Below are 27994 nucleotides of genomic sequence, written 5' to 3' on the forward strand. Positions count from 1 at the left end.
AGAAGCAAGAAAGACCCAATTCAAACTATTAATCAAATGTTGACATTTTAGCCACACGACTCTTAGGACCCAATGTAAAACGTGTTTGGATTAGTGAAATAGTGCGCTACTCACGAATTGGATTAATGATATTTAACTTTCTCTGCTTGTAATCTATCATATGACAGTACTAAGACCTTCGAAATTAATAAGAAGAGAGTTCTACCTACATAGAGTGCAACTTATTTTTAACACACTAGACAGTTTTGTCTAAGTTCATTACTGTAATGATCCGGTCGGTCGTTTTGAGTATTATAATCTTGTTTCACCATTTATTGCTCAATTTATGCCTTACAGTCATTTTATGACTTACCGGATTAGTTGGTTCGGATCCGGAAGGAATTCGGAGTGAAACGAGACACTTAGTCTCATAATTGAAAATTTAAGATAGAAAAGTTGAACAGATGTGGACTTATGTGTAAGCGACCTCGGATTCGAATTCTGATAATTTCAATAGCTCTGTATGGTGATTTTGGACTTAGGAGCATGTCCGAAAAATTATTTGGAAGTCCGTAGTAGAATTAGACTTGAAATGGCAAAAGTCGAATTCATGGGAAGATTGATCGGGGGTTGACTTTTTGATATCGGGGTCGGAATCCAGTTCTGAAAATTTTCATAGCTCTGTTATGTCATTTGTGACCTGTGTGCAAAATTTGAGGTCAATCGGAATTGATTTGATAGGTTTCGGCATCGAATGTAGAAGTTGGAAATTTTTAAGTTCCTTAAGCTTGAATTGGGGTATGATTCATGGTTTTAGCGTTGTTTGATATGATTTGAGGTTTCGACTAAGTCTGTATGATATTATAGGACTTGTTTATATAATTTGACGAGTCCCGAGGGGCTTGGGTGTATTTTTTCTAGGATTATTGGTTGAGAGACTAGTAAGGTTGGGAAATTTGGGAGTTTGACCATGGTCAATATCGGGTCAAGAAGACCTTTTTCAGTATTTTGAGTGTGCGAGCAGGTCCGTAGCGTGTTTTATTATTGAAATTCATATATGGTTTGTGTCCGGGAGAATTCGGATGGTTAATGGATAGAAAGTTAGACTTAAACAGCTGCTGCAATTTTTATTCTGCTGGAAAACTGAAGTGTAACACTCCTCAAATCTATAAAAGTTTCAAGACACGCTAAATATAGAATTTAATATTTTTATTTTAATCTTAAATTATACTTCTATTACGGATTTAAACCCTTGTGATTGATTTTTTAAGTTATTTTTCTATTTATAAATAATTGGATATACAATTAGCGGAATATTAATAATTTTAATATTATTAATTATTAAAAGTGGGTATCATTAATTATTAGTTAAGTTAAATTTAAAAAAAAAAAGAACTAGTGTTCTGTTCGCTCACGAAACAGAGAGCCACGAAACATAGGCAGCTAGAAATTGCTCGCGCACGGAAAATTTTAGGGTTCTTTACAACTCACTTATTCTTGAACCCATGTATATAAAATTCTCTATTGTCAATTATCCTACAATAGTAATAGGTAAGAATTGAGTAGTTAATTCCCTTCTTCCTCTGTATCAACAGTAAGTTCCATGTTTTGGTGTGAAACTTTTAAATTAATTCAAATGCACTGGTTGTTATAGAATCAATTGTTTGACGGGTATAAATTGGATTGGGGCCTACGTATTGGCTCAGGGAGTTTTGAGGTGAGTTGATATAACTCTTTACTAAAAGTGGTTAACTCACAAAAGTACGCATACAAAATGTTTGATGAATTGCTTAAATGAGTTGATATGTACTTAATTGAAGCAAGTGAGTACCTATTAGCTTAGAATTATTTTCTAGCTAAAGTTTAGATGATTTATTCTGATATATGTGCATAAATTTTCAGATTTTTGTGTTATTCTTATGTGCCATTTTCATGTTGAAAATTCATGAAGAAGCAAGAATCTTTAGAAATGCTTTTGAATGTTTATTTCATTCTTATGTCATGCCTTATATTTAAGGATACCGGTATGAGTATGTATAGGATGTTGCAGAAAATATTTAGACTTGAAAAGTCACAAGAAGAGGTTTTAGAAAGAAAGAATTTTTGGGAGTATCCTTTATTCTAAGAAGGGGTCATCGTCCAGGCCGAGGGTCCTGACCAAGGCGTTGACTTCCTGAAACTACTTGTGCCAAAGTAGGGAGCACACGAGCCAAGGGTCTCGTTGCTGAGAATTTGCCTAGCCAAGCTAAGGTATGGTACATGAGCGTTGAGAACTATGAAGCGAGTGGCACCTCGTGGATTGGGCCTATTCGATCAGGTTGGGATCGAACCCGTGTCGATCACCCGGTGACTAAGACAGAAAAATAAGTCACAATAGTTGAAACTCCCAAAGTATAAAGTGAAGTATTTTTTTTATAAGAAAGAAAAAAAATTCTTTTAGAATATTCATAAACTGCTATTATGCAATTATTTTAGAATTGTTCTTATAAGCTTTATGTTTTACATGTATTTAGAATCTTTGCTCGTAATGTATATGTTATTAAAGTTTCGTTCCCTGTCGTTGAGACTGAGTACAATGGATGGTACTGACGTTCTCTTTTGGGAACCTACGTTGGTCTGCGGTACAACGTAGGAACCGGTTTTGCAGCGAGCAAACTACGAGTTAGGACTTCCCTCACTTCCACTGCTATTGGTGAGCTCCGCTTTTATTCGTGGAGTACTCCTTTGAGTCGTCATTATTTAGCTATTTCTTTATTTACTTGGAGAACTGGCCAGGAAATCTCATGTCCTGAGCAGTGCGTCAGTTTATCAGTAGAGGCTTCATAAACACAGTCGATGGGTTAAGATTCAGATGTTTTTTGATAATAACTTAGCAGTATTTCATTGGTTACTACGAATAAAGTTTTGAGGTTGATTTATTTTAGATATTTAAATTAATTAAAAGTATTTAGTTACAATATTACCTTGTGGCATATAAAGTTTGAAGTTATAATAGATTTGATAAGCGTAGATGGTTCGCTCGGTCATGTTTAGTGATCGGGTGCCGGTCCCGGCTTGTTCAGAAAATCGGTCGTGACAAACTTGGTATCAGAGTCTCAGGTTTCTGGAGTACTAGGGGTCTATGAAGTCGTGTCAATAGAGTTTTATTTATGGGTATGAAGCGCACCATACTTATAAATACGAGGCTACGGGAATTTAGGAAAAGCCTCATTTTTATTCATACTTTAGATCGTGTAGTAGAGCCTACCTCTAAAAAATTATCTAATGTATTAGTTTTTCCAAAACTCGCAGAAATGTCTCGTACTCACAACTTTGACACCGACACTCAGGATGCTACTCAATAAACTATTGCTACTATTGTGGCTCAAGGTAGAACTAATAAGGCTTCAACTCAGAAAAGGAAGGGTAAATCCACAAAGGGGGTTCAAGTACCCCGAGTTGAACACGAAGAAGGGGTGGAGCATGATGAGCCAGTACCTCAGGATCTAGTGTCGCCCCCAACAGCAGCTCCGACTCAGACAGCTATATCTCCATAGGTGGGTCAGATGTTTAATGTTGTCAACAGTGCTATGGAGATGTTTAAAGCCTTCATGGCTAACCAAAACGAGAGAAAAGATGAGATTCCACCTCAATCAAATAGACAAAACAATTTTGAGTCCTCAAGAGTGAATGAATTTTTAAAGTTGAGTCATTCATTGTTCCGTGGTACTATAGTTGATGAAGATCCAATGTTGTGGCTAGAGGGTGTCAAGAAAGCCCTCCGAGCGATGAAGACATTTGATGATGAAGCTGTGGAGCTGGCTGCTTACCAGCTTAGAGATGTGGGCGACGCTTGGTTTGAGATGTGGGAAAAGGAAAGAGATGAAGATGATGGTCCGCCTACTTGGGAAGAATTTGAAGAGGCCTTCATAGCTAATTTTATATCAGGAGAGGATAGGGAAGCTAAGGCTACATAGTTCGAGCAACTTAAGAAAGGGAATAAAAGTTATTGCTTATGCTTACAGACAGTTAAAGAATCATGAGAAGAACTACCCCACACACGACTTGGAGCTTGCATTAGTGGTGTTTGCATTAAAGATATGGCGACACTACCTATATGGCGAGCATTGTGAAGTATTTACAGATCACAAAAGCCTCCAGTACATTTTCAAGAAACAACAACAACAACCCAGTATAATCCCACTAGTGGGGTCTGGGGAGGGTAGTGTGTACACAGACCTTACCCCTACCCTGGGGTAGAGAGACTGTTTCCAATAGACCCTCGACATCTTTTCCTCCAAGAACTCCCCACCTTGCTCTTAGGGTGACTCGAACTCACAACCTCTTGGTTGGAAGTGGAGGGTGCTTACCATCAGAGCAACCCACCTTGTCTTGCATTTTTAAGAAAAAAGAGTTAAATTTGAGACAAAGAAGGTGGCTCGAGCTATTGAAGGATTATGACATCAATATCCTTTATCACCTGGGCAAAGCTAATGTGGTAGCAGATGCACTTAGTAGGAAGTCAATGGGTGTCTTGGCCCCATCTTGCAGTATAAAGGCGAGCTTTGGGTCGAGAAATTCAAAAACTAGCAAATGGTGGAATTGGATTGGAAGAGACCGAAGAAGGAGGTATAACTGCTTATGCCTTAGCGCAATTCTCTCTTGTTGCGCATGTTAAGGCTAAGCAAGACAAAGATCTGTACTTAGTAAAGTTAAAAGAAGGAGTCAGAAATAAGGAAATACTGCTTTCACTCTAGGAAGTGATGGAGTTTTGAAGTTGAATAATTGGTTATGTGTGCCTGAGGTAGATGGTCTTAGGAAGGCCATAATGGAAGAAGTTCACAGCGCGAAGTACTCTATCCACCCAGGTTCTACCAAAATGTATATGGATTTGAAAGTGTTGTATTGGTGGAAAGGCATGAAGAGGCAAGTAGCAGATCATGTGGCCAAATGTTTGAATTGCCAGCAATTCAAAGCCGAGAATCAGAGGCCTGGTGGCCTAGCTCAAGATATAAAGATACCACAGTGGAAATGGGAGATGATTAATATGGATTTTGTAGTAGGTCTACCTCGCACATACCATAAGCATGATTCAATTTGGGTTATTGTATACCGACTGACAAAGTCCGCGCATTTCCTACCAGTAAAGACGACAGATTCCGCAGAGCAGTATGCACAGTTGTACACAAAAGATATAGTCTGATTGTATGGTACTCCAGTTTCAATCATATATGACAGAGGCCCTCAGTTCACGGCGCATTTTTGGCAGGCATTTTAGAAAAGATTAGGTACCAAGGTCAATTTGAGCACCGCTTTCCATCCACAGACCGATGGTCAGGCAAAAAGGACCATTCAGACTCTCGAAGATATGTTGTGAGCATGTGTTATAGATTTTGGAGGTAATTGGGATGACCACTTACCACTGATAGAATTTGCTTATAATAATAGCTATCAGACCAGCATTGGTATGGCTCCTTATGAAGCGTTATATAGGCGAAGATGTAGGTCTCGAGTGGATTGGTTTGAACCAATAAAGGTGTCGTTGATAGGTCCAGAGTTTGCTTGTGAGGCCTTAGAGAAAGTTCAGCTAATCAGAGAAAGACTAAAAACGGCTCAGAGTCGTCAAAAGTCCTATTCTAATAAGAGGCATCGTGACTTAGAGTTCATGGTAGGTGATAAGGTGTTTTTTAAAGTTTCACAATGAAAGGAGTTATGAGGTTTGGTAACAAGGGAAAACTTAGTCCTAGATTTATCGGACCTTATGAGATTATAGAAAAGAAGGGAAACACGGCTTATGAGCTAGCGCTGCCCCTTGAGTTGTCCTCGGTTCATCCTGTCTTTCATGTGTCTATGCTTAGAAAGTACATTCATGATGAGTCGCATATAATACTTGCCGATATCGTAGAAATTAAAGAATGCTTGACTTATGAAGAGGTACCTATAGAAATTCTCGATAGGCAAGTAAGAAAGTTGAGAACAAAAGATATTGCATCACTAGAAATTTTGTGGAGCAATCATGATTCAAAAGAGGCTACGTGGGAGGTCGAGGAAGATATGAGGAAGAAGTATCCTTATCTATTTAAGGAGCAAGGTATGTGAACCTAGGTTTGGCTTGGCATTTATATTTCATTTATTAAGTATAAGTTAGCATGTATTTATGTCCTTGCTAGATTACACTTTGTTGTTGAAGTAATTTAGTTTCTGTCAGAGTATATTTAGTTATTAAATAATTTAATACAATGCCAAAGATTTACTTGTTGTTGAAGTGTTGTGCTTTAGATTTTGGTTGGTTATTGTGGTACCTCCTTGCCGGAGTGTGAGTAATTAGTCTATGAGTTGTGTATGGTGCCTATGAATGGCCCGTTATGGTATATTTAGTTGTTGTTGATGTAGTTGTGCTATTGGTGACAGGGATATTTTTTTGGATAGTCCAATTTACAGGGGAGACTATGCCGAAATGTTTGAAAATTTAGGGAGTTAGTCAAAATTTTGAGTCCCTTGGGAAAGTGAGTAGTGCTAAGAAATTTAAGAAGTGCAACGACCTAAGGAATGATTGTTAGCTTAAGAATAAGGCCCTAGCAACATTCGAGGGCGAATGTTTTTAAGGATGGGAGATTGTAACGCTCCTCAAATCTATAAAAGTTTCAAGACACACTAATATTTTTAAGGATGGGAGATTGTAACGCTCCTCAAATCTATAAAAGTTTCAAGACACACTAAATATAGAATTTAATATATTTTTTTAATCTTAAATTATACTTCTATTACTGATTTAAACCCTTGTGATTGATTTTTAAGTTACTTTTCTATTATAAATAATTGGATATACAATTAGGGGAATATAAAAATGATTTTTATATTATTAATTATTAAAAGTGGGTATCATTAATTATTAGTTAAGTTAAAAAAAAATTAAAAAAGGAACTAATGTTCTGTTCGCTCCTGAAACAAAGGCAGCCAGAAATTGCCTACGCACGGAAAATTCTAGGTTTTTTTACAACTCACTTATTCTTGAACCCATGTATATAAAATTCTCTATTGTCAATTATCCTACAATAGTATTAGGTAAGAATTGAGTAGTTAATTCCCTTCTTCCTCTGTATCAATAGTAAGTTCTATGTTTAGGTGTGAAACTTTTAAATTAATTCAAATGAACTGGTTGTTGTAGAATCAATTGTTTGACTGGTATAAATTGGACTGGGGCCTACGTATTGGCCCAAGGAGTTTTGAGGTGAGTTGATATAACCCTTTACTAAAGTGGTTAACTCACAAAAGTACGCATACAAAGTGTTTGATGAATTGCTTAAATGAGTTGATATGTACTTAATTGAAGTGAGTGAGTACCTATTAGCTTAGAATTATTTTCTAGCTAAAGTTTAGATGATTTATTCTGATATATGTGCTTAATTTTCAGATTTTTGTGTTATTCTTATGTGTTGTTGTTGTTGTGTTATTCTTATGTGCCATTTTTCCCACAGGGTAGAGGTAAGGTCTGCGTACACACTACCCTCACCAGACTCCACTAGTGAAATTATACTGGGTTGTTGTTGTTGTTGTTGTGTTATTCTTATGTGCCATTTTCATGTTGAAAATTCACGAAGAAGCAAGAATCTTTAGAAATACTTTTGAATGTTTATTTTATTCTTATGTCATGCCTTACATTTAAGGATACATGTATGAGTATGTATAAGATGTTCCAGAAAAGATTTAGACTTGAAAAGTCACAAGAAGAGGTTTTAGAAAGAAAAGTTTTTTGGGAGTATCCTTTATTCTGAGAAGGGTCATCGTCCAGGTCGAGGGTTCTGACCAGGGCGTTGACTTCCTGAAACTACTTGTACCAAAGTAGGGAGCACACGAGCCAAGGGTCTCGTTGCTGAGAATTTGCCTAGCCAAGCTAAGATATGGTAATGAGCGTTGGGAACTATGAAGCGAGTTGCACCTCGTGGATTGGGCCTATTAGATCAGGTTGGGATCGAACCCGTGTCGATCACACGGTGACTAAGATAGAAAAATAAGTCAGGATAGTTGGAATTCCCAAAGTATAAAGTGAAGTATTTTTTTTATAAGAAAGAAAAAAAAACTTTTAGAATATTCATAAACTACTATTATGCAATTATTTCTTATAAGCTTTATGCTTTACATGCATTTAGAATCTTTGCTCGTAATGTATATGTTATTAAAGTTTCGTTCCCTGTCGTTGAGACTCACTGAGTACAATGGATGGTACTGACGTTCTCTTTTGGGAACCTACGTTGGTCAGCGGTATAACGTAGGAACCGATTTTGCAGGTGAGCAGGCTACGGGTTAAGACTTTCCTCACTTCCACTGCTATTGGTGAGCTCCACTTTTGTTCGTGGAGTACTCCTTTAAGTCGTCACTATTTAGCTATTTCTTTATTTACTTAGAGAACTGGCCAGGAAATCTCATGTCCTGAGCAGTGCGTCAGTTTATCAGTAGAGGCTTCATAGACACAGTCGATGGGTTAATATTATGATGTTTTTTGATAATAACTTAGCAGTATTTCATTGGTTACTACGAATAAAGTTTTGAGGTTGGTTTATTTTAGATATTTAAATTAATTAAAAGTATTTGGTTACAATATTACTGTGTGGCACATAAAGTTTGAAGTTATAATAGATTTGATAAGCGCAGATGGTTCGCTCGGTCATGTTTAGTGATCGGGTGCCGTCGCGGCTTGTTCAGAAAATGGGTCGTGACACGAAGGCCGAGGGCCTCGACAAAACTGTAAGTTATAAAGTAGGGGAATTCATCCTATTTTTCATTTTTGTCAAATTGGAGCTTTTTGTTTAGGCTGATCTTTGTGATTTCCGAGAGCCGAGAGACTAGAGAGGTTGAGGACTGAGTAAGGCCGAGGGCCCGTCGGTGAGGTAAGGATACTATGGCACTTGAGTTGTCCGTGCAGGATATTATAGCACGTGAGTTGTCTGTGCGGATTATGGCGCTTGAGTTGTAGGAGCCCCTCCGGAATCTGTACACCTTCACTGAGCGCGGGTACACATTGAGTGTGAATGCTGAGGGCTGGGAGCCTAGTGAGTGATTGTTGTCCGGAGAGGTTGTACTTGCTTTTCATTTGTTGTTGCACTTAGTTGTTATTTATCATTGCTGTGAAATTTTCTGAAAGATTCTATATCCGGAATACACGAACTTGAACTGCATAGAATTGATTTGACTTAAAATGCTGGATTTGAAAGCATGTCTATTCTTTGTTGGAATTACTGAAAATGAACTATAACTGTGTAGTTCGTCACTATCTTCAGTTCCTTATTTATTATTGTTACTTACTGAGTTGGTTGTACTCATACTACACCCTGTACTTTGTGTGCAAATTCAGGTATTCCCGGACATTGCGGGTGTTGATTCTTTCGCGCAGTTGATTTTTTCGGAGATTCTGAGGTAGTTGCCATATTTCGCAAACCTTGTTTACTGTATTTGATCTCAGACTATCATAGACCGTATTTTCCAGACTTGTAATCATATTAGATGCTTATGTACTCAGTGACACCAGGTTTTGAGATTATTTATATTTGTACTTGTGAGATTTCTTCCGCTGAATTTAGTCATTCTCTTTTCAAATTAATTTAAAAGAATATGTGGTTTATTGAGATTGTCGGCTTGCCTAGTATTGCGATAGGCACCATCACGACGGGTGAGATTTTGGGTCATGACAATTACTCAGATGATCACTGAACTATTAGAAATCATGGAGCAAAGTCACTTTTCTTTCAATTGTAACAAGAAAGTCATTCAACTATTTCTATTGCACACTCATGATCACTCAACCGAATTTCTTAATATTTTCGGTGGAAAAAGCTGACATGGCAGTCTACATGGACTTTTTATATTTTTGGCCACATAAAATAATTATCACCCAAACAAAAAATAAATCCAACCTGATCCATTAAAGATAAAGCCACCCGAAATAAACCTTACTCCTAAACGTATCTCTCTTCCAAAAACCCTTGTACCTATTACTATTTTATAAAACTATCCTCTTCTTCTCTCAATTAGATGAACTTTTCATGGTTTCTATAATCCAACATTGAACCTTTCAGCATAAAAAAATAGTTACTTAATAAGAGCAGTTATTTAGTTACCTCGTATATTATAGTCCGATTAATACTATTTGCAAAGGAAGACTATCAACTTTCTGTGACTCATTTGATTCCCTCGATATTGTTTTGGTTCCACCATCGTGTCTCTTGTTCTCTTATTTTTTCTCCTTAAAATACTAATGGCTACAAGGGAGAGCAACATGGACGCTTCTACATAAAAGGAGCGAGACAAAATTTCTTTTAAAAATAGGACGAGACTGCAATAAATAAACTATAATGTAAGATTAAACAAATGAAAAAATAAAGAAAAACAGTAACTGGTTTTATTAGTATGATGTGTTACAAAGTCCGATGGTTCAAGCGAATAAGAAAAGAGTTATATAAAATAATAATGGCTCCGAGAGTTTTTGAAAGTGTTTAGAAGTAAAAGTTATTTCGGGTGGTATTACCTTTAATGGTCAGGTTAGGATTTTTTTTTTGATGATAATTATTTTACGTAGCAAAAAATATAAAAAGTCTATGTGTATTGCCAAATCAGCTTTTTTCACTAAAAATATTAAAAAATTCGGTTGAGTGATCATCAGAATCCAATAAGGATAGTTGGGTGACTTTCTTGTTACAAATGAAAGAAAGTGACTTTAATCCATAATTTTCAGATAGTTCGATGATCATCTAAGTAATAGACTCGTTTTATCTTGAGCTCAACCCTTTGGCTAATTCTGATCTCCTCGTACCCCGTTCTCTCTACATAATAAGTACGTTCAAAATCTTAGTAGCTTCTCATTATTTGATCGAAGATTCTTTAACGGAGGAACAATCTTTTCCTCAATCCACATTGCATTAACAGCCCAACTTATATTACACTATTTAAGGATGGACAAACGCTATATCCATTTTACCGAAAAGGTCTATGAAATCACGCAATGTGGATTGAGGAGAAGATTGTTCCTCCATTAAAGAATCTTCGATCAAATAATGAGAAGTTACTAAGATTTTGAACGTACTTATTATGTAGAGAGAACGTGGTACGGGGAGACCAGAATTAGCCAAAGGGTTGTCCTCAATCCATATTGCATAATTTCATAGACCTTTTTCGGTAAAATGGATATAGTATTTGTCCATCCTTAAATAGTGTAGTATACTCCATTAAAGAATCTTCGATCAAATAATGAGAAGCTACTAAGATTTTGAACGTACTTATTATGTAGAGAGAACGAGTATGAGGAGACCAGAATTAGCCAAAGGGTTGAGCTCAATCCACATTGCATGATTTCATAGACCTTTTCGGTAAAATGGATATAGTGTCTGTCCATCCTTAAATAGTGTAATATAAGTTGGGCTGTTAAATTAGTGTTACTGAACTAGGTCTTTCGATCTAGACCAACCATAAAAACAAAAGCTGTAATTGATAAAGTAGTCCTGGTGTTTAATTTGAACCTTAATATTTCTAGTATTTAAACTTTTATCCAAAATAAAACTTGAAATATTTTGAATCTGAAATACACCGAGAAAGAAACTGTATAACATGAAAAATATTATACTTCTTGGAGTATGAAAATAGAGAACTGTGAAAACAACGAAATAATAACATGTACTTTACCATAAAACTCATTATATTATGTAAATTATGTGCTAACAGAATGTTGTAGGTGATTTTTCAAAATAAAGTTACCTAGTATATTATAGCGATCATATATTTCTTCTTTTTAATCAATATATAGGTCTAATATTAGTTTAATATGATAAAATCATAAAATAAACAGAAACCCTCATATTAATTAAATTGTACTGTACTAAATAGATTTCAAGATGCTTAATGAATTGATTGTATTAGTAAAATATGTACATAACCCATAGTCAAGATCGATAAACGTCAACATGTACCAATAATGTATCTCTCCTAATAAGCTCCAAGTCATCTAGTGTTCGGGTAGATATCTTCTCATGATTAACAGATCCTAATATATTCGAGATTCTCCATTAACCATGCACAATATTTATGCTTATGATAAAGTGACATACGGGATTTGAACTTACTACGGACAACGAATACAATGTGTGGGCTAGATATCACGAGGCAATTACATCTATGTAATCTAATAAGTACCCCACTTCCTCACCTTCGTGACACATGCCAATATTCATGCTTTCATTCGCTATATACAAAAAATATTGCTCTCTTACAACAATCACTTTTGTTCATTAGCTATAGAAGATTCATCAATAAGAACTTCTTTTACTCTGCTCTTACTCTTACGGTAATTTCAGCATTATTACTTGTGTTGTTATTTTTTCTACTTTATTTTAATTATTATCGTTGAATCATTGAAGAATTCAATTATATTAAATTAGATGAATTCGATTGTGGCCTAATTCTACAGATTTAATTGATTAATCTAGTAATTATTTATTAGGTTAGACATTTAGCCAACAATATTTTTTTCTGACACGAAGTAGCAGGACAATCAGGTAAAGCATATTTTGGTGAAAATTTTAATAGGAAGTTTTCTGGGGCTATTTTAGTAGAAAGCAAAAGTTAAAGGAGAATCAGTGCTATTTCCTTAAAAGGAAGCCCTTCTATGTAATATTTCGCTCACTGTCCGCCTGCTGTAAAATCGTGGTCGAGTAAGCACATTCACACATAGCCAAGTGAAGCAAAAAAGGGAGAGGAAAAGCGCAAAATCTCCCTTCGTTTGTCAGTACACAACCTTTGATTTGAGAGATCGGAAATGGCTTCCTCCAAAGAACGCGAGAACTTCGTCTACGTCGCTAAGCTTGCTGAGCAAGCCGAACGCTACGATGGTTAGGGTTTCTCCTCTGTCTCTCTCTTTGTGTAGATCTATTATTGTTTCTTTTCCTTTTGATTATATGCTTAAGTTTGGGTGATTGCATTACTGATTACTCAGAGAACTTTCAAAAAATGAAAACTGATAATGATGTTTCTGTTACTCAGAATATTGAATGTTAAATTTCGCTGAGATGCTATACTTGTTGCTTGCGATGTATTAAAATTTCATAAATTAGCAAAGGACTTAGGTCAGCAGTTTAGCACAGATTAACTTTTGTTGATCCACTTTGTTAAAAGCAATAACAATGTAATTTGGCTCTAATTGTTTATGTACATTGTAGGATTTTGTTTCCTTTAATGATTAGTATGGAGATGGTTGATGCACTTGAAGAATGTTAAAGTGCTCGTAAAACCTTCAAAAATCGATTTCCAGTTAAAAAAGAATTTTGTTCATTGAGATGCTGTACAGTTGGTGCTTTTGATGTATTTAGAAGTAATATATTAGCAAATGCATTGTTCTTTGTTGGCTTGGAAGTTCTACACGGATGTACTTTTTGTTGATGCGCGTTGGTTAAATGCAAGGAAAATGTGATTAGGCTTCATGTTTTATGTAATTGGTTAAAAGTTTAATATTTTAATGAAGTATGAATTATGGTACAGAAATGGTTGATGCGATGAAGAGTGTAGCAAATATGGATGTTGAATTGAGTGTTGAGGAAAGGAATCTGCTTTCTGTTGGTTATAAGAATGTGGTAGGTTCCAGGAGAGCATCTTGGAGGATCTTATCCTCTATTGAGCAGAAGGAAGAATCTAGAGGAAACGAGCAAAATGTCAAGCGAATCAAGGAGTACCGACAAAAGGTGGAGACTGAGCTCACCAGCATTTGCAATGATATCATGGTGGTCATTGATCAGCATCTAATTCCTTCATGCACTGCAGGCGAATCAACTGTGTTTTACCACAAGATGTGAGTGTTCTCAATTCTGTGTGTTGTCAGTTTGAGTTCAAAATATATGTTGTTTTGGGAAATTTAGAACGTCAGAGTTGTTTATTTTGGTCAGCTTGAATTGTCTATACCTGTAGGAAGGGAGACTATTATCGTTATCTTGCAGAATTTAAATCTGGCAATGACAAGAAAGAGGTTGCAGAGCTTTCGTTGAAAGCATATCAGGTATATGGTTTGCTTGCGACCTGGCTTCTTAAAAATAGAGTGGCACATATGTCAATTCTCGTGTTTCCCCCATATTCTTGATTTAAGCTTTTGATCTTGTGACAAATCTTCTATTATTTCTAGAACTGTTTAAAGATATCACTCTCATTGAAGATTGAGTTCTTTGATGCATTTATCCTCCAAAAGATTTGAGTTCTTTGATACTAAAGAAGGGTCGGGATTTTGAATGTGTTGATGTTCTGAGGTGGAAAATGTCACATATGAGAGCGTTAATCCCTTGAATCTTTTTTGTTAAAATCTGTTTTTTTGGTGTAACTTTTATTTAATCTGAGTCCTTGCGTCTATTTCAATGTTATAAAGTATATCTGCTATGGTTGGGAATAGTGCTTCTTTGGTTGCTTTTGGCTTTACACTTCATAGCAATTTGGGGTATTTGGTATTAGCAAAGACCATTGCAGAACAGTGGAAAATGTGTCACAACTTGGGTTTTGGGGGGGGGGGGTGAAAGCGAAGACCCTTTGTATATCAAATATGTTGACCTTACAGGAGTGTATTTTTTATTTACATGCATTTACATTTAGAGCTTCTTTCCTTATCTTTTCTCTGATTTTTCCTTGTCTCATATATATGTTGAACACTTGAACTCCCTATTAGTTTGGCCACGTATATCTTTGTCTATCTGCTTCCACTTACTGATTTTTGCTAAACCTTGTGCAGTCAGCTACAACTGCTGCAGAGGCGGAATTACCACCCACTCATCCCATTCGGTTGGGATTGGCTTTGAATTTCTCTGTTTTCTATTATGAGATCATGAATTCACCTGAAAGGTTTGTTTTTTCATCTTCTTGAACTTATCCATACCTTTTTTAAAATTGGTGTGTCCATACCTGTTCCTGCGCTCAGTCTGTTATAATCTGTTTTCTCCAGGGCATGCCATCTGGCAAAGCAGGCCTTTGATGAAGCAATATCTGAGTTGGATAGCCTGAATGAGGATTCCTACAAAGACAGCACCTTGATTATGCAGCTTCTAAGGGACAATCTCACCTTGTGGACTTCTGATCTTCCAGAGGATGCAGGTACGTTTTGACTCATATCCTAATATCTTATAGGTTGCCTTGGTGTTTGTATAATCTAGAATTTTGTTTGTTCATAAATTTTACCGGGCAGACGATGCTTTATTTATTTATTTATCTATTTCTTATAACTATCCCTGTTTAGCTTGAATATATATATTTTTTGACTAGTCTTTAGGTATGTGCGTTGCGTGTGTACCTCATCTAATGAGTATAATTTTTTAAAGAATTATATAAATTTTATATTAAAAATTATATTTGAGTTATTATAAAAGAAATGTTAAAGAAAAAAAGTATAAATTTTTGAAAGTAATGATTATTAATCTTATTTACCTAATTATTCAATAAAGCAAGAAACTCTGCTCTACCGAAGTCCGTTATTTTCCTCTATATATACGGTATTTCCCTATTTATAATATGTAGATGAGTTTTTTTATTTTAGTACTCCTATATTACATATATAGCTACAATATTTACATATGGTTTCTTCGTTTAACGATTATTCCTTTGTGTCAATTGGTTTTACGTATGTAAGGTAACTTGCGTAAAAGTTGAGATATTTACGTTAGTGTTAATAAACAAAACTTAGTATATTTCAAAGTCCTAAAAATTAAGAAAATAATTAAATGATTATTTTGTCTAGTGTGAAATCTAAATTTAAAGGGTAAAAAAGGCGAACAATATTTCGATAAGGGATTTCGTATTTTTTATATATACTTTCCATTAGGACATGACATTAGCTTTGACTCACGATGTAATTCTTAAGAACTTTTTATTTATTTAGACAAATAATCTTGGTACGTGCTGTGTACCCTATCAATGGTATTTAATTTTGAAAAGTCATGTAAATGTTACATTGAACAACATGTTTTGAGTTATGAGATAAAAACTAAATAAATCTTTTTGAAAAGGTTGCATATTGATTTTATTGAACTAATTAAAGAAAGAAGAAGATCCTAATGGTCAAACAACAATAAAATAAAATAATTTCTCTAAAACTAATTTTAATTACAATCGACATAAAATGCAATTACAACTTTCAAGAAGGAATTGTATTTTGTTCAAAGTAAAGAAGAAACATTAATTCCTTCAATTTCTAATGTAAATAAAAAAGGTAAAAAGTATTTGTAAATCCTAACATAAATAAACGAGGATACATTTTCCAAAAAATTCTTTAGATTTTTATGCACGTAAATAAAAGAGGAAGTGCATCGTTTTCTGTCTTATTTTTTGGAATAGTGTACATAGTATTGTTAGTTTTAAAACGATGAGTCCAAGTGCTTTTCTTGAGTTTATAATCTTTCTGTTTTTTAACTCCAGAATTTTCAAAGTCTTTCCATACGTATTTAGACCATTTTCTCTTTTAAGTTCTTCCAATATAAGGTTAAATTTTAATGTTTTTATTTATGACTTCTTATCTAGTTCAATAAAGAAAGATTTAATGACCACATTTTTAGTTAAATTTAAATTCCTAAATATTAGTAAAATATCTTAAATTACAACTTTGTCTAATGTAAACTCTATTTATAAACGGGTTAAAAAGTCGAACGACATTTAGCTAAGGAGCTTTGTGCTTTTAATATAATATAGATAAAGAGCTTGACTATACTATTATCAGGCTTAGTCAAAACTTTTTGCCTGTCGTTTCAGCTAGTAGTTGCTACAGAAATAACTAATTTGTTCCTGCAACCTTTTAGATGGCATTAAGAGAACTGCCCCCAGGGCTTTAATAAAATGGTAAGAGCACACCGCCGCGCGTGATATGTAGGTTAAACACGTCATGGTTCGAACAATGCCACAAACAAAAGCCTAATTTTAAGTGGAGAAGGGTAGAGAGGCAGGCCCATTATCTACCGAGTTTTGAATCGTGTGCCACAACCCATTGAAATTTCTTGGTTTAAAAAAAAAACAAAATAAAAAAAGAGGTGACACTAAGAGTGCTTTGGAGTGCATTCTTTCTCAAAAAAGAGAGCTTTGTACTCTAACTCACTGTTCTCATAAAATAAATCTAGGGTGATAAAGAAGACGTGTGGCATTGCTTCTTTCTTGAAGGGGAAAAAACTCAGACAAAGTAGTGTTGAAGGGTGTTTTCTTATGTCATGAGAGCTTTTCCTGACATGGGATTAAACCAAAAGCTTTTTCTTTTGTTCATTTTTTGTTTCTAGCCATCAGTTTAAATCGTGATATCTGCCTGTATTTAAGGCGCTGAGATCTGGCTATTTTGACAGTTTATTTGGTTAAGTTGGTCAGTTAGTTTACATTTGCGGTTCAACCAAAATGCTTTTCCCTAGTGAGTAATTGTTTACTTTAGAAATATATGATAATTTGTGTGAAGGATAGTTTACAGCCTCTTGCAGAAATGCAAGGTAAGACTGCGTACTATAGACCATTGTGGTCCGGCCCTTCCCCGAACCCCGCGCATAGCGGGAGCTTAGTGCACCGGGCTGCCCTTTTTTGTGCAAGGGATAGTTTGACGAGGCTAAAAGATGTGATATTAATGACGCTATTGGTAGTTGGGCTACCTAATTTTCTGAATCAAAGGGGAACTAAGATCTAGTGGGGTAACTTGACCAAGGACAAAGCTCAGGAGTTAGGGGAGAAATTGTTGGCTATGAGGGCCTGGATGAGTAGGGGGACGCGTCTACTATGTGGTTCACGACTGCTAGAGAGGTGTTAGGGGTCACGAAGGGCTCTCCTGGGGGTTCATAAAGGGGATTGGTGGTGGAATGGAGAGGTCCAAGGTAAAGTGAAAACTAAGAAAGCTGATTATTTAAAGCTAGTGGAGAGTACAAACGAGGAGGAAAAAAAGACTTATTGGGAGTGTTACAGAAAGGCAAAGAAAGAGGCAAAGTTAGTAGTTACGACGGCTAAGAACGCGGCGTTTGCTAGTTTGTACGAGGAGCTCAGGGGCAAAGGCGGGGACAAGAAGTTGTACCGGTTGGCCAAGGTGAGGGAGAGGAAAGCCCGCGACTTAGATCAAATCAAGTGCATTAAGGACGAGGATGGCAAAGTATTGATGGACGAGGCACTTATTAGGAGAAGATGACAGACATACTTCCATAAACTGTTGAACGAGGAGGGGGATAGACGCATTGTGCTGGGCGAGTTTGAGCACTCCGAGAGTCAGCGAGATTTTGGGTACTGTAGGCGGATTACGGCAGAGGAGGTGGAAGGGGCGATGCGTAAGATGTGCAGGGGAAGAGCGATGAGGCCAAACGAAATCCCGGTGGAATTCTGGAAGAGCGCGGGGCGAGCATGTTTGGAGTGGCTCACTGGGCTGTTTAATGTTATTTTTAAGACGAATAAGATGCCTGAAGAATGGAGGTGGAGTACGATGGTTTCGCTTTACAAGAACAAGGATGATATCCAAAATTGCAACAATTATAATGGTATCAAGCTGTTGAGTCACACTATGAAGGTTTGGGAGAGGGTGGTGGAGGCTAGGGTGAGGAGGTATGTGTCTATTTCCGAGAATCAGTTTGGATTTATAACGGGGCGTTCGACTACGGAAGCGATTCATATGGTAAAGAGATTAGTGGAGCAGTACAGGGAGAGGGAGGACTTGCATATGGTGTTTATTGACCTTGAGAAAACGTACGATAAAGTCCCGAGGGAGGTCCTGTGGAGGTGTTTGGAGGTTAGCGGCGTTCCGGTAGCGTACATCAGGGTGATTAAGGATATGTATGATGATGCTAAGACTCGGGTGAGGACTGTGGGTGGTGACTCAGAGCATTTCTCTGTGGTGATGGGGTTGCACCAGGGATCGGCTCTTAGCCCGTTTTTATTTGCCTTGGCGATAGATGTACTGTCGCGACACATCCAAGGGAAGGTGCCTTGGTGCATGCTATTTGCCGATGATATAGTGTTGATTGACGAGACGCGAAACAGAGTTAACGTGAGGTTGGAGGTTTGGAGACAGACCTTGGAGTCTAAAGGTTTCAAACTGAGTAGAACCAAGTCAGAATACTTGGAGTGCAAATTCAGTGACGGGACCCATGAAGCAGACGTAGAGGTAAAGCTTGATGCTCAAGTTATCCCCAAGAGAGCTTCTCTAAAGTCATCTTAGCGACGGGATCACCTAGCAAGGTCTAAACGCCTACCTCGTCAACAACGACCTATTTCTTTCAGGCTAGCCAACGTCTGAACCGGATATTAATCGGTTATCTCATACTTATAGAGAAAATAAATATCTCATACATATTTAAGAAGCGTTATAAGAACAAGATTTTAAAGAACAATATAAAAGATAGATATAAGCATAAGTAAAGTTTAAATACCATATTTGAAAGTAATTTTGCCATGCCCTAGACAGTATATGTACTTAGCTGCTCATATTAAGTACGTATACTGCCAACATGGCTTTGATACCACTATTGCTATTAATAATTCATTAGAAATTATTAGATTGCTTTCTGAGCAAGATTTGAATAGATATAGGCGCCAATTCAATTACTTGCATATTGGTCTGGTTCAGATTGCTGTCAAACCTCTCTTTAGAAAAGGTTTAGACGTACCCATCTGCGTCCTTCTAAGAGATGCTCGTCTCTTGAATTTCGACAACTCCCTCTTAGGAGTCTTTCAAAGTAACCTAGCCAATGGCCCGGTATACTTTAATTGCTATCCCAACTTCTCGGTAGATATCAATGACCCTAATGTCATGGATACTTTGACCCTTAACGTCAAAACCAAGAATATGAATAGCAAAGCTAATACTCGTGAAGTAGCTATCATTCATAGAGTCTATTATAAACTTATGGACACTGGACACTACTCTTGCACCTAGAGCTCGAGTTGAAAGTGTCAAAGGAGTCACCATGCTTATGGAGGCAAATACTGATCATAACATAGTATTTGTTCCTAGATTCCTTAACTGGAATGATATACTCACAAGTGATGAATGACACTTCGATGCCATAACTCAACCTTCTACTTCGAATCTCGAAAGATCTCAAATTGAACAGGTGATTCAATTTCCTGATGGATCTATAGATCTCAAATTCTTAGGTACAAGTTCTAATCTTTCGAGCAGAACTAGTTCCTTTAGAAGAAGGTCTACTGTCCCTTCCGTACCTTCTTCTTCTAAACCCCGGAGGAAAGCGTAACTGAAAACGCAACTTCCGTTCCAATTACTGGTAACGACAAAGGGAAAGTTACGGGAGTAGATTTCTCCCATACAATATCAAAAGTTTATTACCAAAATCATCCAGCTAGTCCAACCCCTAGCGATATGTACCCTCCTCAGGAAGATGTTCCTGAATTCCTTAAGACGATTAAGTCTGGCGACCCCTACACTCCAGATCCAGAGATCATCAATCGTCTCTGAACCCATCCTGATAATATACCAAAGAGAAAATGGTATGTTGCCACTTATTCTCTCATGCAAAGAGAAAACTTCAGAGATTGTTGGATGTCGGACATGAAAAGAATGAGATGTGAAATCGAATTCTTCAGCTGGTTCGAAATATCCGACAAATTTGAAAGCCAAAAGGATTGTTTACAGGTCCTTATCAATAAATGGTACACTGCTAACAACAAAGTTGTTGAGTCTGTTACTCCTCCTTTAGAAGGAATAAAAATCCCAGTATCCAATACTGTCGTCTCTGTCTCTCCTTTCAAAACCATAAGCGAGAAACCTAGTAGTATGGTTGTTTGTTCAGATCAGTGTTTTAAAAAGCGACGAAGCGATCGCTTTAAGCGAGAAGTGACGCAAAGCGATGGCTGCTCGCTTTTCCATGCCTGAGACGACTCGACCACACGAAGCGCTCGCTTCAGTCGAAAAAGCGCGAAGCGACCTTGAAGCGAGAAGCGCAGAATCGCTCGCTTCTGTTCAAAGGTCAGTTTTTTTAATAGAAAAAGTTTGGGTCTGTTTTTTTATTATACAAAACATATCCCTAAGACCAAAGTAAAGACCATTTCTCTCTTCTTCCCAAAATCAATTGTTGTTGAGTACTGCTAGGGTTCAAGTCGCCAGAAACCTCCTCCAATACTCCGGGTAATTTTTCTTCTTTTTTTCTTCTTTCTTCTTCTTCTCCTTCTCCTTTTTTTCTTTCTTCTTTCTTCTTCTTGTTCCCGTCCAGGCGTCTGCTCACAGCTAGGGCAGGCACGATTTATTTTTCCTTTTATTCTTTTTATTTAGTATTTTAGCCTTTATTTATTAATTTGTATGTGTATTTCAATTTATAAAGTTAATTATTATATATATATATATATATATATATATATATATATTATTTTCAGTTTATTTGATTATGTTTTTTTCTTATATATAAATTGAACTCTTTGATTATTTATATTGTGTCTTTGCAAGGTTTACATTATGTTTTTTAAGAATTGCGCTTCACTTCAATGAAGCGTGCGCTTCGCTTTGCGCTTCGTTTTTGAAGCGAGGCGAGCCCCTGTCGCTTTTTTGCGCTTCTCGCTCTCAAAAACACTGGTTCAGATATCGATCGAGTCATTGAACAAAATAATTATACCAATCAACTCCTTCATGTTGTCTCTAAACAAATAGAAGACTCCAAAGAAAAATCTCTATTCAATGGAAAGCCTACCCTTTCACAACCCAGCACTAGTCGGAGTATTGAACCTAATCCAGGTTTCAAAATCACCGAGTTCTCCAAAGACAAGTACCCAAAGCTCAATGATACTTTTGATGTTTCAGGAGACATTCTTTAGAAAATCAACAATCAACTGGCTAGTTTCAGTATTTCTAAAGAAATTCCTAAAGAAGGGAATATTTTCACTATCCAAGAAAAGGAAGCTCTTCTTCACAAACTCTCAGAAGAACGCTATCATAACTTCAAAAATTATCACAAGCGTCCTTCATTTCCTGACATTCAGTACGAGGAAAATCATCTTCTTGCCTCTACATCTCATGAAGGAAGAAGCATAATCGAATGGAATATAGATGCTTTAGCAGAGCATCAAATATACCATAAACTCCATGAAATGGGTGTTTGCATCACGGCTTACAAGATAAGAGGTTCCTCTGATAAAAAGGCAGCCTCTATGATTGTAGCTGGATTCACTGGTATACTAAAACATTGGTGGTATAATTATTTCACCGAAGATGTTAGACAAGCCATTTACTCTGCTACAGCCATTGAAACTGTAGTCAAAACTGAGAGTGGCATGGAAACTACCTCTCAAATAACTAGAGAAGACGCTTGCGCTACACTTCTCTACCAAATTGCAAAACACTTCATTGGAGAACCCAAACTCTTCCAAGATAGAAGTTTACAAATCCTAAACAATCTATCTTGCCCATCTTTAGATGACTTTATCTGGTTTAAAAACCAATTCATCAGCAATGTCATGATTAGACCTGACTGTCATCTAGACTTCTGGAAAGAACGTTTCATTAGCGGTCTTCCCCCACTGTTCGCAAGCAAGGTACGAACAAAGATCCAAGATCGTTGTGATGGTAAAATCCCTTACCATCAAATGACCTATGGAGACCTTGTCAGTATCATCAACGTGGTAGGTCTAGAACTCTGCACGGATATCAAGCAAAAAAATCAGCTCAAAAAAGAGCAACACTCCTCTAGAAGAGAATTAGGAAGTTTCTGTCAAGACTTCGGTTACACCAACATTGTTGCCCCCTCCACTCACTCTTCCAGAAAGAACAAATCTTATAAATCTTCCAGAAAGATTCATCGTAGCAAATCTCGTAGAAATTCCGAAGGTCATCCTAGGAATAAATCCAAATTCAGAAGACCTTCAAAATCTTCCAAAAACAAAGATGTATGTTGGAACTGTGGCAAAACCGATCATAGAGCCAATGAATGCAAATCTGACAACAAGAAGAAGAAAATCAATCTTCTAGAGATTAATGAAGATACTAAAAAGGAACTCTTCTCCATCTTAGAGGAAGATAGTATTGATTCTTCTCCTTATTACTCATCAGATGAATATAGTGACGAAGAGAATATCAACGTCGCTTATAATTCTGATTCAAGCCAATCTGGCACTGAATGCCACTGTTCTGGAGCCTTCTGTACCTGTGATACTACTCCAGTCTCCATTAAGGTCCTTTCTGATAGCTCCAAAGAAGCTCTTTACGATGTAATACAACACATCAACGACGATGAAACTAGGAAACGATACTTGATAGAACTCAAGAATCTCATCCTTGCTCGTCAAGATGACGAACCAAATCCAAGGTCAATTGTTGAACCATTCAGCATGAAGCAAGTCATGTCTCGCTTCGATAAACCAGCTGAACCCTCAATCTCTAATCTAAGACATGAAGTCTTAGAACTGAAAGAAGAGATTAAAAATATTAAATCTAGACTTGGAAAAGTCGAACTTGATGTCCTTACAGAACAGGTTCTTAAACAAGCCAGGACTTATGAACATAAGTTTGAAAACGAAGAACCTGAACTTCATGAAAGTGAGTATCATTCAGAAAATGATAAGTCCACCAATCCTCGTCGTACTCAAGATAAGACTTCATCTTCCCAAACTCCCGGTCTTACGGTTATTACTAGTATTAAACCTCAGAGTCATCATATTCCCATTAAAATAGTTATTAGCAAAAATTTTGTTATTAACAAAATTGCTTTACTTGACATTGGTGCAGATCGTAACTGTATCATGAAAGGTATTGTTCCTACTCAGTACTTAGAAAAAAGTACTTCCAAATTATATTCCGCTACAAGGGAACAACTTCGTATTAATTATAAGCTTCCAAAAGCTCATATCTGTAACAATAGTATTTGTTTGACAAATGATTTTATTATTACAGAAGATATTAACGAAGATATCATTTTAGGTATTCCCTTTATCACCAAAATAAAACCTTTCAATACTGATTTAAATGGTATCTCTACACACATTTTAGGAAAAGATTTACACTTTCCTTTTGTTAAAACTCTTTCACAAGATGAAAGCAATTTCATTAGAAAAAACATTGTTTTTCGTATTAATAAACTTTCTCAACACATCACCTTTTTAAAGGATGAAATAAAAGTTGAAAATCGAGCAGATTTTAAAAACGGTTACTAAAATAGCCAATCTTCGAAACACTTTTGAAAAAGAAATATACTCTGATTTTCCTAACGCTTTTTGGGAAAGAAAAAAGTATTTAGTCGAACTTCCTTACATTGAAGGATTCAATGAACAAGTCATCTCTACCAAAGCAAGACCTATCCAAATGAATCATGAAATGATGGAAACTTGCAAAACTGAGATTTCAAATCTTCTTAAAAATAATATTATCCGCCCCTCTAAATCTCCTTGGAGTTGTTTTGCGTTTTATGTTAACAAAAGTACAGAAAAAGAAAGAGGGTCTCCACGTTTAGTTATAAACTATAAACCCTTGAATGTTGTCCTTAAATGGATTAAATATCCCATTCCTAACAAAAGGGATCTCTTGAAAAGAACTTACAAAGCCAATGTATATAGTAAGTTCGATATGAAATCTGGTTTCTGGCAAATTCATGTAGCCGAGAAAGACAGATACAAAACGGTTTTTAATGTTCCTTTCGGTCAATACGAATGGAATGTAATGCCGTTTGGGCTCAAGAATGCCCCATGTGAGTTCCAGAACATCATGAACTTCATCTTTAACGATTACAGTTATATGTCTATTGTTTACCTGAAGGAGATTCGTTTTTGGATAAAATATTTACACATTTTAATGTGCTCAGGTAAAGTAGAGATAGCCTCTTTGGTCTTGAAATCATCAAACCTGTTGAGTAATTCTCGTGGGAGGATTTTTTTGTTTCCTCCGAATAGGTTCCACCACCTGGGAATTATAGCCTTAGTAACTTCTAGGCTATATTTGACGAACCAAGTATGTCTTGCCCTATGATATAAAAAATTGAACCAAGCAGCTTTATAGTCGTGCCAGTTGTAAGTTTGGGGACGATGCATCATGGACAGTGCTATCGGTGTGTGCAAGTGATCTGCAAACCACTCAAATGGTGATAATTTTTTTTTTATAGTGACTCTAGAGTAATTAATATACCCTGGACTCTTGTCATTTTAAGTATGTTCTACTTCTATGGAATCGGTGTCGATGATGATGGCTTCATAGAACCTCATTGTCTTGTATGGACTGTCAGTATCCACATAATTAAAATCCGTAAAGCACGGTTTGATAAGGTCTTCTAACTTGAGACTTCCATATTCTTTGTCTAGAGCTAATATGGGTAATACCTGAACGGTAATATAATCAAATTTTTCTTCTTTGGGAGAATCTTCTGGTGTCTTCTTTGCTGAAGGATTAACTGCTTCTGCGAAAGTTTTCGGAACTTTCATGGCGTAGCTTTTCTTGGTCTGAACTGATGAGCTAGAGGTTGATCCTTTTTCAAAAGGTTTAATAGGCTGAGGATTGGTCAGTTTCTCTGAGGGAACTAGTATGGGTGCTGGTAATTTGGGATATTCAGCTAGAGCTTTATATCGGTTCTGAAAAGAAAGTTGGGGTCTGAGGGGCTGTTGTTTTACTGGGAGTAATAGGAAGAGGAATAAATGGTCTAGCCATTTGAGGTTTACTGGTTTCTTTTCCTTTAGAAGGAGTGTTATGTCTGAAGGGCCTCATTTTTTCCCTGTAAAAATTCTCTTGTTAGAAAATCAGGTAAAGAGTTATTTTCTCCTTTGATAAAATCAATTTTGAAATCAAAGCTTGATAGTAGAGCCTGCCATCTAGCAAATATCTGTTTTGAAACAAGATTTTTGACATCTTTTTGAAGAATTTCTTTAGCAAGCTTACAATCTACTCTTACTAAAAATTCTTTGTTAATAAGATCATCTTGAAATTTAGTAATACATAGTACTATAGACAAGACTTCTTTCTTAACGAATTCCAGATTCCTGAAGTAAAACGAACCAGTTGTTCAGAGGACTCGGTGGAAATCTGTTGTTTAAGAATACCACCGTAACCTATGTCTGAAGCGTCTGTTTCAACAATCATAAAGACTTCTGGGTTAGGGATTTCTAAGCAAGGAAGGTTTTGTACTAAACCTTTGACTTGGATGACATCCTGTGTTTGTTCTGAGCTCCAAGGGACTGGATTTTTCCTAAGTCGTTTGTAAAGAGGTTCACAGACCTGTCTAATGTTTGGGATAAAATCAACAACATAGTTGAGATTTCCTAAGAATCTCTGAAGCTGAGTCTTATCAGTAATTTCATTAGGAAATTTGGATGAGAACTCAATGGCTCTACAAATGGGTTTGTAAGATCCTTGGTATAGGTCGTGACTTAAGAATCTAATGGATGCTTGGAAGAGTTTAATCTTCTGGGCACTAATTACCAATCCATTTCTCTTAACAACTTTGAGAAAAGTGTTGAGATGCTTAAAATGAAATCTGGTTTCTGGCAAATTCAAATAACCGAGAAAGACAGATACAAAACGGCTTTTAATGTTCCTTTCGGTCAATACGAATGGAATGTAATGCCGTTTGGGCTCAAGAATGCCCCATGTGAGTTCCAGAACATCATGAACTTCATCTTTAACGATTACAGTTATATGTCTATTGTTTACCTGAAGGAGATTCGTTTTTGGATAAAATATTTACACATTTTAATGTGAGATTGACGAAGATGTCGCATATCGCATCGGAGCGAGATGGATGAAGTGGAGGCTCGCTTCCGGTGTTTTATGTGATAAGAATGTGCCGCCAGGACTTAAGGGTAAGTTTTGTAGAGTGGTGGTTCGACCGGCTATGTTGTATGGGGCTGAGTGTTGGCCAGTGCAGACGATGAAAGTAGCAGAGATGAGTATGTTGAGATGGATGTGGGGGTATACCAGGAGAGATAAGATTAATAATGAAGCTATCCAGGACAGAGTGGGAGTAGCCTCCGTGGAGGACAAGATGCGGGAGTCGAGGCTAAGATGGTTCGGACATGTTAAGAGAAGAAGCATTGATCCTCCTGTTGGGAGGTGTGAGAGGTTGGCCATGGAGAGTTTGAGAAGAGATCAAGGTAGGCCTAAGAAGTACTGTGGAGAGGTGATTAGACAGGATATGGCGCTGCTTCAGCTCACTGAGGACATGACCCTTGATAGGAGGGTGCGGGGGTCGAGGATTAAGGTAAAAGGTTAGTGGGTATTTTTTAGTCGTTCACCGATAGTCTTAGTAGCACGCATGTCCCTTCATATTCTTAGATTTTTATTACGTTATGTGGTTTTGTTCGCCTCATGTATTGTATTCCATGTTGCTATTATTTGGTACTATTTATCCTTTTTCTCTTCCTTCTTTCTTCTTTCCTTGCTTTCCTCTTCTTCTTCTTACCCTTCTTGAGCTGAGAGTCTATTGGAAACAACCTCTCTACCTGCATTAGGTAGGGGTAAGGTCTGTGTACAGACTACCCTCCCCGGACCCCACCTGTTGGGAACATACTGGGTTTGTTGTTGTTGTTGTTGGTCTAGTATATCATCTTGTTAAAATTTTGTTTCCATTTCACAGAAGATGCCCAAAAGGGAGATGCCACAAACAAAGCAGGTGGAGGTGAAGATGCAGAGGTAGGTTCTTTAAATCTGGTCCTTCGTTTGAGTTAATTTTAGCTTTTTCTAGACTGGTAGTAATTCAATTACTTGGTCATTCCAAACCATAATATTTGTTGTGTTCGTGCAGTGAATGGGCCTAATGGTTAGAACTGCCTTGTGTATTTGGAGCTGTGAGGACGGCGATATACCAAGGGGATGTGTGTTTGTTAAGTCCTAGTAGATACTTATCTTATGGGCATGTCGTGTCAGTTTCTTTAATCTTTACATGTTAATTGAATTGGGTGTCTCAATTCAGCATGTGTGTGATTTGTATCCCTGTGCTATTTCCTCTCCGTAAAGTGAGTTGTTTCAGTCTTTAGATGATTGGTTTGGTCCATAGGTGGTTTTATTTTTCAGACTGCCACAGCCAAATTGGAGGACATCAGCTCTTTGTTTGACCTCTCAACCTTGTTATCTCAATGTCACCAATTTTATATAATTCTCACC

General features: G+C 36.8%; 1 protein-coding gene across 1 annotated transcript; it reads left to right on the plus strand.

Annotated features, from left to right (window-relative positions):
- Positions 1-12756: 12756 nt before the first annotated feature.
- LOC107769456 (14-3-3 protein 9-like) lies at positions 12757-27984 on the plus strand. Its single transcript, NM_001325030.1, is given in 7 exon segments — positions 12757-12833; positions 13480-13786; positions 13903-13990; positions 14708-14817; positions 14918-15066; positions 27468-27523; positions 27636-27984. Coding segments are annotated over 7 exon segments (786 nt in total). The 5' UTR covers positions 12757-12760; the 3' UTR covers positions 27639-27984.
- The last annotated feature ends 10 nt before the right edge of the window (positions 27985-27994 follow it).

This window comes from Nicotiana tabacum, chromosome 2 (assembly GCF_000715075.1).
Source record: "Nicotiana tabacum cultivar K326 chromosome 2, ASM71507v2, whole genome shotgun sequence".
Taxonomy (NCBI): Eukaryota; Viridiplantae; Streptophyta; class Magnoliopsida; order Solanales; family Solanaceae; genus Nicotiana; species Nicotiana tabacum.